This window comes from Thalassophryne amazonica, chromosome 21, assembly GCF_902500255.1.
Source record: "Thalassophryne amazonica chromosome 21, fThaAma1.1, whole genome shotgun sequence".
NCBI lineage: Eukaryota > Metazoa > Chordata > Actinopteri > Batrachoidiformes > Batrachoididae > Thalassophryne > Thalassophryne amazonica.
In genome coordinates this window covers 4,318,409-4,331,985 of record NC_047123.1, presented here as the reverse complement: position 1 = coordinate 4,331,985, position 13,577 = coordinate 4,318,409, and the positions used below count along the sequence as shown (strand labels likewise).

At 43.0% G+C, this 13,577-nt stretch overlaps 1 protein-coding gene across 1 annotated transcript in view; it reads right to left on the bottom strand.

Moving 5' to 3' along the window:
- nt5dc1 (5'-nucleotidase domain containing 1) overlaps window positions 1-13,577 on the bottom strand; it is a 100,804-nt gene that overhangs the window by 12,626 nt on the left and 74,601 nt on the right. The window contains exons 9-10 of the mRNA XM_034162147.1: window positions 12,285-12,406; window positions 2,183-2,356 (exon numbers count right to left, since the gene is read on the bottom strand). Of these exons, the coding sequence (XP_034018038.1) occupies window positions 2,183-2,356; window positions 12,285-12,406 (296 nt within the window). The remainder of the gene's footprint in view (window positions 1-2,182; window positions 2,357-12,284; window positions 12,407-13,577) is intronic.

The window sequence follows — 13,577 nt, the reverse complement described above, 5'->3', positions numbered from 1 at the left end:
ACATGGCCAAAATGTTGTGATCCTCCTCATCTTAGACTTTAGTCTCCTTCAGTAACCACTCATTTGAAACAAAGTCATTCCAACTGGATCCAAGGATCCTCTGAAGAGACCCGGTACCAAAGACATCCAGTCATCGCCTGGTTAGAGTCCACGTCTCACAACCATGCAGTAAAGGGCAGAAGCACCGGGACCCTGAAGACTTGGACCTATGTTCTCCTCTGTCACTTCTGTCCAGCAACCTCAAGACTCCACAAGTTCCTCCCGGGCATCTCTGAGAACGGCCTCCTGGAGACATGTAGTACCACACCATGGACACAAGGTCCAGGGAGTACACACAGGGACTCATGTCAACTCAACTGTGGTCGCAACTGGTCCGGAGAAAAAACACTGACATCAGCAGGTCTGACTGACTGAAACCAGACAGGAGCGACGGAGCTGACAAACAGGAAGTTAGTTATAAAGGATGTGATCCAGATCTCACAAGAACCGCAAAGCAGAACCAGATCATCAGTGATTCTGTAGGAGACGAGACTTTTGACCTAATTCAGCACAGATGACACAGACCAAGATCCTCAGACCATCCTCTGCATGGGAACTGGACCTCTGCAGCGCACGACACCACGCGAGGATTTAGCGTGGAAAACAGAGATAGCGCCGAGAAATGAAGACGAAACATAAACAGGAAGTGGACCAATTGGTTCAGCTTTTGACTTTTACAGAGATGAATAAGGAGGCGCTCGTCCTCCTGGTTCAGTCTGTTAACGAACATAAACAGAAGAGGTCACATACGAAGGTCAGAGCTGACCCGGGGTCAGTTCACGCTGCCTCCAGTTTTTACAGTGAAACTTAAAACTACAGTGTGTAGGATTTACTGCCATCTAGTGGTGAGGTTGCATCTTATTGTAGGTAATTCTAGACTAATGAATAGATTGTTCAGAACACTATTTTCCCTTTCTGCTCATTAGTCCTGCACACTGTAGCTTTAAAGGGGCCTCACTGTGCAAAACCATTTTTATCTCATTTTCATCATCACATCACTTTCTGTTAATGTTCAAAGTCTTTGAATTCCATGACTGTGTGTGTCGAAGTTCTCCTGCACGGAGCAAAATTTAAGCCTGAAACGATTCGTTTTACATCTATGTGACATATGTAACGGTGGCCCATATCAAATCATAGTAACCTGTGGTTACTATTAAAACACTAACAGGAAGTCACACATCACATCCCAACTGTTCACATGACCTCTGACCTCAGATGACCTTGAAATGTCAAACACAACGTCAAGACTGTGTGGCTTCAGTCTGGTTGAAGAGTTGTGCGTCAGTCAAAGTTAAAGTGGTTCAGTTTGGAACTGTTTTAATGTTCAGGCCGTAGGAAAAAAAACGTGTGATCAGCAAATCAGAAAGAATTAATTTGTGGCTGTTTCATTAATTGCCCGTTCGTGTTCTGTTTGAAGGTGTGGTCTCGTCTGTTTACCACCACCAGAACTGTTGGTGACACTACCATTTCTTCTGCTTTGCACCCATTTGCTAATCACCGCTAGCATTAGCCACGTTATTAGGTGGTATTAGCATTAGCTTCTCCTGTCTCATGAGCTCAGTCTTCGCCCAACTCTCTACTTACTGTTTGTGCTTTGGGCAGCACATTTGTGCAAACCTCATTAAGTTTGCACCTTTAATGCCGTGTGCGTTCTAGTCGTCCACACAAAACGGTCTCACCACACCGAGTGCGTAATAATGGAGAAATGTGCACAAAACCCATTTTACCGCAGTCATGTGAACGCAGCATCAGCAACAAAAAGGTTAAAATGCACATGTGGAACGTGAACGCATCCTTCCCTGGACACAGTGCGGCCTGTAATCTCTGCAGCCTTTGACCTGACCTCTGACCCCGTGGTACAGTCCACTGTGGGATCTTTTACAGACAGGTAAAAATGTTCTTTCTTTCTTTTTTGAATTGTGAAAATCTTTTTGCGTCATCATTCCGGAGGAATGTTCCAGATGTTAGCAGGAGGCTGCCTGTGTACATTCATGTCGACTCCCAGAAGGAGGTGAAGGTGGCAGCGGTGCACAGGAAAGAGGAGGATGATCAGACAGTAGGAGGCGGGGTTTAGGCTATGGAGGCCGTGTCAGCGTGCAGAATGGCGGCTAAAACGGAAACAGCTGCTCGACTCAACTTTTACCTCAAACTTTCCCTTTTTCTCCAGCGGCTCTGCCTGGGCCTCGCTGGACATGGCGGCGCAGCTCTTGCGGACACCCTCGCCCTCCATCTCCTCCACAACCATTACCGTCTCCCACCTGCCGAAGCTGCTGGCGGGAAACATGTCTGACCGCAAGCTGTCTCCAAAATACACGACCTGGAAGTTTTGGGAAAAAAAAATAAAAGAGAGAAAAACAAACAGGATGAGTGCGGCGCTGAAGCCGTCTCCTCAGCCGGCAGGACGCAGACAGAAGGAACGAGACCAGACACGATGATCTGTGAAAGTCATCGCAGTGTCTCTGACCGTCACGTCTCCACAGTCGTCTGGAAAGAAAACAAGCTGAGACAGGCTTTCACTGTGCAGCATTCCAGACCTCACTCTGCTCAAAGCCTCAAATCCCACTCCAGCACTGGGAAATAAAATTACACCGAAATATCTACAAAATCATCTTTAGCTTCTGTAAAGTGACAGATCAAAGGAAAAAATAAAACAACATTCCTGACCTCGTCCCACTGCCGGCACAAAGCAGGAGACACCGACTTGTGTTGGTGGCTTCCCTCACTTGATGCCTTTTCATTTCTGAGAACCATACCCGTACTGTGTGTATTTATTTAATAATTGAAGAAGATGCAGTCCAAGACGTATTCACTACCAGCTGGAAAACTGGCTATAAAAGTGATGATTTGTATCAACAATAATACTTAGATTCTGTTTGTCCAAGTACTTATGGCCTCTGGAAATCGAGGGAATATGTGCAAAAATGTTCAGGTGATATTTCTGTTAATGCGCTTGAATTAAATCAAAAAGTCTGCACTCCAATAACATCTCGATTGTTTCGTTTAAACTCCTTTGAGGTGATTACACTGTCCAAATACTTATGGACCAACCTAATCTGTGCGTCCTGGAGTACAGGGGTGTGTCTCAAATATTTTACTGGTTTTAGGGTGTGAAAAAACACCATTTCCTTCAACGCAAAGATTACAAATTATTCTTCATGTCATAAAAGTGCTTTTACAAAACATTCAAAATGATGCACTTTACAAAAACTGCCTTTGACCAACAATAAATAGAGAATGGCACAGAATTTTTATGCCCCTTGCGGCACATATAACATCCGGGTTGTCTGTCCGTCTGTCCGGGCGCAGACGGACGGATTTGTTCGCCGCAACGTAGCTCGGCACCTATTGCTCGCAGAAACTTCATATTTGGTGGGTACATGCTTTGGAGGAGTACTTTGCATGGGTTTGAAGGCCAGTGACCTTGACCTACTTTCCAAGGTCACCAATGGTCACAACTGCCAAATCCTTTGCCGCAACGTAGCTCGGCACCTATTGATATTCATTCATATTTGGTGGGTACATGCCTTGGAGGAGTACTTCACATGGATCATAAATCCTAAAAAAAAAGTCACAGGGAGGACATAAAAACATTCCAGTAGTTCAAACTTTCCCGGTGTGAACAAACGCTCAGGATCATCATTAGCTGCTGTGAGGAATCTGATTCCTTCTTGACGCTCCCTGAAGGGGTCTCAGATGGAGTCTGAGCTCAGCGCCACCGCCAGAGTCACAGGAGCCGTAGGAGAAATGTTTACGGAGACCTGAGATTCCAGAACGCAGGAAGCACGTACGTGCACGCGGATACAAAGACCTGCAGCAAGCCAATCAGACTGCAGGAAACAGTTCAGTCAGGCTGCATGTTCTTTTCTTTTCAAAGCACAAAAACAGTTCTGTGATGGATGGCGGGCCTGTTCAGGGTGAACCTCTCACCCCAGGGCCGCTGAGACAGCCCCCCTGACGCGGGACTGGAATAAGCAGGATGGATGGGTGTCTACGGGATGCTAAATATAGAATCTGGTTTGTTTTAATCCATAAACATAAACGTCAATCAATCAATCAATCAATTTTATTTATATAGCGCCAAATCACAACAAACAGTTGCCCCAAGGCACTTTATATTGTAAGGCAAGGCCATACAATAATTACAGAAAAACCCCAACGGTCAAAACGACCCCTGTGAGGAAGCACTTGGTGACATTTGGAAGGAAAAACTCCCTTTTAACAGGAAGAAACCTCCAGCAGAACCAGGCTCAGGGAGGGGCAGTCTTCTGCTGGGACTGGTTGGGGCTGAGGGAGAGAACCAGGAAAAAGACATGCTGTGGAGGGGAGCAGAGATCGATCACTAATGATTAAATGCAGAGTGGTGCATACAGAGCAAAAAGAGAAAGAAACACTCAGTGCATCATGGGAGCCGAGAAGACGATCAAACTTGACTATCTAGAGGAAGTAAAAGTCGTAACAAGGTTTCCGTAGGTGAACCTGCGGAAGGATCATTTACGTGAGTGGATTAGCATGTTAATAAGGTCGACTGTGAGCACGGCCATGTTGCCGTCTGTGAAGTGGGACGGACTTCAGCTAAACTCTGTGGAGAGACGATCGATCCTCAGGTCAGGACGGATTTCATGGGATTTCTGTGGTGTTCTACAGACGTGTTGGTAGTAACCAGTTTGATCCTGTTTTCTGACATTTGATCCGTCTGTGGTTCCCGGCTGTTCTGGTTACTGGGACAGCGAGTCCACCTGGACCCAAAACACACAAACACAATTTTTGAAAATAGGATCCAAGACATATTTTTTGATGTTCAGTTGTACACTTTGGATGATTTTTGAAAGTTACTGTAAGGTTCTTGTTCTCTGAATCATTTAAAAAAAAATGTTATTTTTTGTCCGGGTGGATTAAATGAACATCGTTAATGACTCTTTAAAAATAAAAAAAAGGTGCACAAGTTTGAAGTGATTTTGTTTGTCCTTTAAAATTACACATCCAGGCTGATAAATACACACACACACACACACACACACACACACACACACACACACACACACACACACACACACACACACACACACACACACACACACACACACACACACACACACACACACATTAATATCTGGTTCAACGTCCTTCAATCGGATGCTTTCGGTCACCATCAAGAGCGTTCTGACATTATTCTGTCTGATATTTGACCACTGTTCTTGGCAGAATTAGGAGAGTAAAAAAATGAAAATGCAACATGAAAATACAGGAACAAACGTTAAGAGATTTTTTTTTTCTTAAGTGTCCTAATTCCTAAGTATGATGTTACGTTTGTAGGTGATCCATGAGGGTGATGTGGTGTGAGGACGTCACCCCAATAAGGACGACCCCTGACTCTTGAAAATCTGTGTTTTTTTTTGTTTTTTTTTTATTCAAACCAATCTGTCCTACCTACTGGTCATGTGATTGGACCCCATCAGGTTAGGGACCATGAGCTGATGCCATCAGTCACGGCTTCCACTGTACGTTGGACCTGTGTTTGGGTCCTGATTGGCTCCCACCCACTGTGACCGCTGCTCCTTCTTCACCCCCTGAACTTAAGCTTCCACCTGCTGCTGCTGCCAGGTGGAACAGGGGCGTGTCCTTGGTCTTCTTCAGTTACCGAGGTCCTCAACACTGAGGCACCTGGGTACTGGATCACAACCACAGAGATGCATCTCATGGGCAAAATATCTAAACTACCCCCCCTTGTACCCAGGGATCCTCCAATAAGACCTGGTACCAAAGACCTCCAGTAATTGTCTGAGGACACTGGTTAGAACCAGGGACCCACACAGTAAGACAGGAAGCACCAGGACCATGAACACTTGGACCTTCATTCTCCTGCAGACGTCAGCATCACTAAACACCTCTGACCTATGACCTCATGGCTCCATCAACTATTCCCAGACGTCTCTCACTGTCAAAGGCAGAGGACAGAGGTCCACGCAGACCTGCTGTGTGGTGAAAAGTGGAGACCAGTGAAAGCACTGATGGCCTCAGGTCCCTCTGGAGCAGCGTTTAAAGCGGCCATGAGTACAGGCTGACACTGAATACCACAGGATCCTCCTCCATGTGCCTGAGGAACAGAGGGGGCATTGACCCCTGTGAAGGAGGAGGGACAGGGTAGCCGGGGATCAACACCACCCGGTGGAATGTGGAGTGGAACTGTTTCTGTACTGTAAAACTCTGAGCCAGAAAAAGGTAATAATGAAACAGAAAATTTTTCTCTGCTAACATTTGCAAAAACACACACTAAATGTGTTTCTATGGCACTTTAACGTCTGGTGCAGACGCTCAGCTGTCCACTGGATAACGTCTGGTGCAGACGCTCAGCTGACCACTGGGACCAACCGGGGGCTTAAGGACCTTTCCTCAATCTGCCTGTCCGATGGGGAATCGAACAGAGAATCCTCTGGACACTAGTCCACCTGCCTAAACTCCAAGTCACCACCTCCACTCAATGAAAAAACAATCAAATGGGCACTCTGAAGATACATCGATATTTAAGGAGGAAGAATGTTCTTTGGAACGCAGATGGTTTTAATGGACTGTTGGGATTGAAGGGACAAAAACCAATTGTTGGGTCGGGACAGTCTGAAGCGGGAAAATGGGGGTGAACATATACTGTGAAGGATGGGTGGAGGGAAGCCTCTACAAGAGAGTTGGGGGGCGTGGGGGGGTGGAGGAAACAACAGCTATATTTACATGAAAGGCTCCAATCCAAATGAAATCTACACACATCTTCAGGGGTTCCAAACCCTGGTCCTCAGGGACCCAGTTTAGATGCACTCAACACTACTGGATTGGTGATTATGGTGTATTCACGCCTGGTCAAATATGTGTACTGGATAGTACTGGTGTTTCGTATACTCTGGTGTAATTTGTTGTACTTTGATACATGTTGTTTACTTCTTATATGATCGACTACACAAAAAAAATCCAGCAATGATTATTATTTACAACAGAACTCAAACATTAGAAATAGACTGAATCACAATATTCACTTAAAAGGTTTCGTTCAGAGATGCCTTCCAGAGTGTTCTGATAAACTGGTCCTTTCAAATCTCGGTTGTCGTCCTGTGTCCTTGTTTTGTCTCTGTGATTATTGTTTTTTTGTGCTGATGGGATTTTTTTTTTTTCCTCATTGCCGCTGTGTAATGCAGCAGCTATGAGGGTTTTTTTTTCTTCTCCTTTTCCCTCGTGTTTTGTTTTCATATATATGTTTTATGTACCGGGCCGGCCTATGTGTTGTGTGTTGTGTGTGTTGTTTGTTATGGGTCGGTGTTGGTTTGCTCAGCCCTGCTGTTGACCAAGGCAGGGATGTACATCTGGAGCTGGTCCCCGGGCGCCTAATGGCGACTTCTGCTCCTACTGGCAAATAGGATGGGTTAAATGCAGTAGCCACATTTCATTGTGCAGGGAAGATGTTCTTCTGTTCTGTGCATATGACAATAAAATTTCCTTGAATTCCTTGAATTAAGAATCTGACATAATGGGAATATTAGAAGGAAGACCAACTGGGAATTTTTTTTTTTTAGGATGAAATGGGAAGTATTTTGTAGATGACATGGGAATAGAAAAACTGGGCATGAACCATTTTGACATTTTCAAAGTAGCTGCTGTTGCCCTGCAATTTCACTTCATGGACAGACACATTTTGGGGTAAACCGGAATATCTTCTGTTTTTGCTGCTCAAACTGCAACAGGAGAGATTTTATCCTTGGTGAATGTGGCAAAGCACAGCAGCAGCACACATTCCCGGACTCGTCTTAAAAGTTTTCTTTTGTTGCATTGAAGAATTGTTGGTTCTTGAAGGCACGGCATCAATTAAGTCATTATTCTTATTATTCCGATAAATTTGGTCCTCATCTTTCCATTTTTGCTCACCAGGAAAGGAATGCCGTGGCACATGGGCAGGAACACACGCTGACCTTCTTGCTTGCAATAAACTAACCCAGAACACCTTTGATCAGATTTGGATTTTTTCTTGACGGCTGAGAATCGCAGCTCACACGGTGGTTAAAATTCAGATTTACAGGACCGACTTCAGAGCAGTTCTCACAGGTTTTATAACCGTGACACCACTTCATCGTGAATTTTTCTTTTTTTACATGTGCACCTGTCCACATTGTCTGGCTGCAGATGAGACATTCCGCCGATGGACAGTGTCTTTACCGAAGCCAAGTATCTTTCACTCTGTGCTGTTTTTTGTTTTTTTTTAATAACTAGCTCAGGATCACTCCCAGACTTTTGACATCTCACATAAATCAACATTTTCTTTTAGCTCCATTTAAATCAAATCAAATCAATTTTATTTATATTGCGCCAAATCACAACAAACAGTTGCCCCAAGGCACTTCATATTGTAAGGCAAAGCCATACAATAATTACGGAAAAACCCCAACGGTCAAAACGACCCCCTGTGAGCAAGCACTTGGCGACAGTGGGAAGGAAAAACTCCCTTTTAACAGGAAGAAACCTCCATCAGAACCAGGCTCAGGGAGGGGCAGTCTTCTGCTGGGACTGGTTGGGGCTGAGGGAGAGAACCAGGAAAAAGACATGCTGTGGAGGGGAGCAGAGATCGATCACTAATGATTAAATGCAGAGTGGTGCATACAGAGCAAAAAGAGAAAGAAACACTCAGTGCATCATGGGAACCCCCCAGCAGTCTAAGTCTATAGCAGCATAACCAAGGGATGGTTCAGGGTCACCTAAGATAAGATGGGACCTGATTATTCAAAACCTTATAAGTAAGAAGAAGAATTTTAAATTCTATTCTAGAATTAACAGGAAGCCAATGAAGAGAGGCCAATATGGGTGAGATATGCTCTCTCCTTCTAGCCCCCGTCAGTACTCTAGCTGCAGCATTTTGAATTAACTGAAGGCTTTTCAGGGAACTTTTAGGACAACCTGATAATAATGAATTACAATAGTCCAGCCTAGAGGAAATAAATGCATGAATTAGTTTTTCAGCATCACTCAGACAAAACCTTTCTAATTTTAGAGATATTGCGCAAATGCAAAAAAGCAGTCCTACATATTTGTTTAATATGCGCATTGAATGACATATCCTTATAGTGGGCGATCAAAAATGACTCCAAGATTTCTCACAGTATTACTAGAGGTCAGGGTAATGCCATCCAGAGTAAGGATCTGGTTAGACACCATGTTTCTAAGATTTGTGGGGCCAAGTACAATAACTTCAGTTTTATCTGAGTTTAAAAGCAGGAAATTAGAGGTCATCCATGTCTTTATGTCTGTAAGACAATCCTGCAGTTTAGCTAATTGGTGTGTGTCCTCTGGCTTCATGGATAGATAAAGCTGGGTATCATCTGCGTAACAATGAAAATTTAAGCAATGCCGTCTAATAATACTGCCTAAGGGAAACATGTATAAAGTGAATAAAATTGGTCCTAGCACAGAACCTTGTGGAACTCCATAATTAACCTTAGTCTGTGAAGAAGATTCCCCATTTACATGAACAAATTGTAATCTATTAGATAAATATGATTCAAACCACTGCAGCGCAGTGCCTTTAATACCTATGGCATGCTCTAATCTCTGTAATAAAATTTTATGGTCAACAGTATCAAAAGCAGCACTGAGGTCCAACAGAACAAGCACAGAGATAAGTCCACTGTCTGAGGCCATAAGAAGATCATTTGTAACCTTCACTAATGCTGTTTCTGTACTATGATGAATTCTAAACCCTGACTGAAGCTCTTCAAATAGACCATTCCTCTGCAGATGCTCAGTTAGCTGTTTTACAACTACCCTTTCAAGAATTTTTGAGAGAAAAGGAAGGTTGGAGATTGGCCTATAATTGGCTAAGATAGCTGGGTCAAGTGATGGCTTTTTAAGTAATGGTTTAATTACTGCCACCTTAAAAGCCTGTGCTACATAGCCAACTAATAAACATAGATTGATCATATTTAAGATCGAAGCATTAAATAATGGTAGGGCTTCCTTGAGCAGCCTGGTAGGAATGGGGTCTAATAGACATGTTGATGGTTTGGAGGAAGTAACTAATGAAAATAACTCAGACAGAACAATCGGAGAGAAAGAGTCTAACCAAATACCGGCATCACTGAAAGCAGCCAAAGATAACGATATGTCTTTGGGATGGTTATGAGTAATTTTTTCTCTAATAGTTAAAATTTTATTAGCAAAGAAAGTCATGAAGTCATTACTAGTTAAAATTAAAGGAATACTCGGCTCAATAGAGCGCTGACTCTGGCTACAGTGCTGAAAAGAAACCTGGGGTTGTTCTTATTTTCTTCAATAAGTGATGAGTAGTAAGATGTCCTAGCTTTACGGAGGGCTTTTTTATAGAGCAACAGACTCTTTTTCCAGGCTAAGTGAAGATCTTCTAAATTAGTGAGATGCCATTTCCTCTCCAACTTACGGGTTATCTGCTTTAAGCTGCATTTACTGTGAAACATCTTGTCCTGAACATTTGATGTTCCTCTGTGACAGCTGACATGTGATTCCTGTGCTCTTTGACTCAAATTTAAAATAAGTGCACAATTTAATTAAATTTTTCCCCCTATATGTTTTTTTTTATTCACAACTATACGTGGTGTTTGTCTGTCTGTCCTTCTGGCAAAAGTTCTTATCTTAAAATTCAAGACATGTAAAACTCTCAAAATTGACATTTATATCCATTAATACCGTGAGGCCAATTCTGAGTTTCAAGTAGGAAATGTACCAGAAGCCCTGAAATGCTCACATCACCCGCTAGATGGCAACAAAACCTTCTCAAATTAATAAACATTTGGCGAAAATAAGAAAAAAAAACATCTTGTTGTGTCCCTGCCCTTATGGGCAACTTACCTGTCTGTATTTCTTACAATTCAATATGTTATAAAATGCTGTATCAGCACCATTCTTAGAAATTTTAAATCGGTGCCAATATGTAGACATGGGTTCAATTCCCAGTCAGGCTACCCGTCTGTGTTCTTGGTAATGTGCATTGTCTCTGTCCACCACACTTGTAAGTGGACCCTCAGCTGGGGAAGTAACTGGTGATGGACTGGCGTCCCCTCCAGGCAGAACCGTAGACTTTCATTTGTCTTATGCTGCAGAATCCAAGGCTAAGCACCGACGCACCTCAGGGCCTGTGTAGGACTTCCAACGTCATGTTTTGAAATGTGTGTGTGTCCATGTTTGTGAATAAGAAGATGCCGGCAAGTCTACCGGCTTGGACTGATCCACATCCCCAGTGTCCTCGCTGTCTGCATAGTGGGTTCATCATCTTCATAACCATAACAGAAACACTGTGTTACAAAGTGAATTCCACAAAAAAAAAAAAGTACAACTTGGACATTGTTATTTTTTTTCTCTTCACAATGCATTTTTTTTTTTTTGATATGCGACTTATCCGCCAGAAAACACGGTAAGTTCTTTTGTGTATGGGACAAGTGCAATGTGGGATGAAGACAATGTGGGATCAGTGCAATATGAGACATATGTCTGACTGGAATGGTGTCATTTAGAACAGTTTCTGAGTTTGCCTCATTCTTCACCCCCACTCCCCCAAATTTCCTGATGTTCTTAATATTTATTGAGGTATGTATGTGTGTGTGAGGGTGTGTGTGTGGGTAAGTTTGTTTTTGAGCATTGTTTTTGAGGATGCACAAACAAATTTCATTGTGCTGTTTTACTGTGCAATGAGAATAAAGGTGATTCTGATTCTGGTTCTCCAGTTTCCTCAGAGTCACCACAGCAGAACCTGTGTGGCTCCAGATGTTGATTTGGCAGAAATTTTGCTATGAATGTCCTTCCTGATGTAACTCCAGATGAACAAGGAGAATGGCGCCTTGAACCAAGGACCTTCTAACGTGCGTGTACTAATTATGTCGATAAAATCTTGTTTATTTATTATATTTATTATAATTATTGTTTCCATCCTGGAACAGAAACCAGATTTGCAAAGAGGAACAGAGTGAGGAAATGCTGTATTTCAATAAAATTAAGATAAAGACCTTTTGGACCAAATTAACAAGAGCTGTAGGAGCTCATTTTTGTTCTGACCCTGTGAGGTGGGATGTGGGAGTTCTAGCACAACAGCCGTCCTTAGTCACACCAGCAGCCACGTTCCTCCTGTCTGTCAGACCCGTGTTAATCTGCCTGACACGGTTTATCACCAAGTCTTCATTACTGTGTAGGTCTGCCAGAAACTGGACCTGGATCAGACCTCAAAGAAACCCCCCCACCAACTCCCCTACCTTGGGCTCTGGTTTTCCCGTCATGTTCCTCAGCAGGTCGTGGAGGTGCGGCCAGTTACCCTGAGAGTACCAGCCGGGCTTTTCCAGAGAGGGCAGTCCTTCGCTCTCCTCCACGTCGTTCACTGCAGAGCAAAAAACAACAACAACAACAACAAAAAGGTTTGTGATCCACAGCTCAGCCAACCAGCTGCTGGCTGCACGAGTGGACAAAACCACGAGGCCTCCTGCACCGAACCTCAGCGCCAAAGCTGCAGGGACACGTGGGCTGAGACCAGCAGACGGTCCAAGTCCCTGCCGGTGAGTCCACACATCTCAGAGACTAAATTACAAATCAAACATATGCAACATCAGCCGTAATCTGCCTGGATTAGGAGGCTGAAATTCAGACCGACATCACCCGGATCTCCAACAACACAGGATGGATCATCAGACCCCACGCCGTCTGGAATTACTTCAGCAAGATATATATATATATATATATATATATATATATTTCCATCTGTAATGGAGTTTTTGATGGTATGATATAATCATGAAGTCATTCATACCAATCACAAATATTTTGTTGATCAATATATGAGTTAGATCATCAGTCTAGGCTCCTTGTGACTTGTCAAACAAAGTCACCATCTCAGCATTAACTCACCTGTCATTTTTTAAACTCAGACCCACTCTAGTTTATCAGAGTAACCGCAAACAAATAAAAATCTGAAATGTTTTGAACCCCAATTCACATTTAGCTTTTCAATGAAGAAAAAAAAAATCTGTTTTTACAGTTGCTGTTCCCCACCACACCCACAAAGCAGCAATAGCAGGGTTTTGTTTTCACTGGCATGTCTCTGTGTGTGTGGAGAATAACTCAAATACAGCTGGACAGAGTTCAATCAAACCTGGTGGGAATATTACTTGGATAGATATCGAGAGGTGATTCGATTTTGGAGTAATTTGATCAAAAGGTCAAGGAAAACATGGACTGAAAAGCACCTTATTTTTTAAAAATATCTCAACATCCAAGAAGCCTAGACTGATGATCTAACTCATATATTGATCAGTAAAATATTTGTGATTGGTATGAATGACTTCATGATTATATCACACAGTCAAAAGCTCCATTACAGATGAAAGTGTATATATATATATATATATATATATATATATATATGAAGAAAAAAAATCAGATCAGAGAGTTTCTATGGTGGTGTAAGTAGAGTGCGCGGGTCGGCACCGGCCCTCTGATGCTGTTCATTTTCTTTGAAATGTTAACCTGCAAGTGTTTTACAAGTTATTATTGTT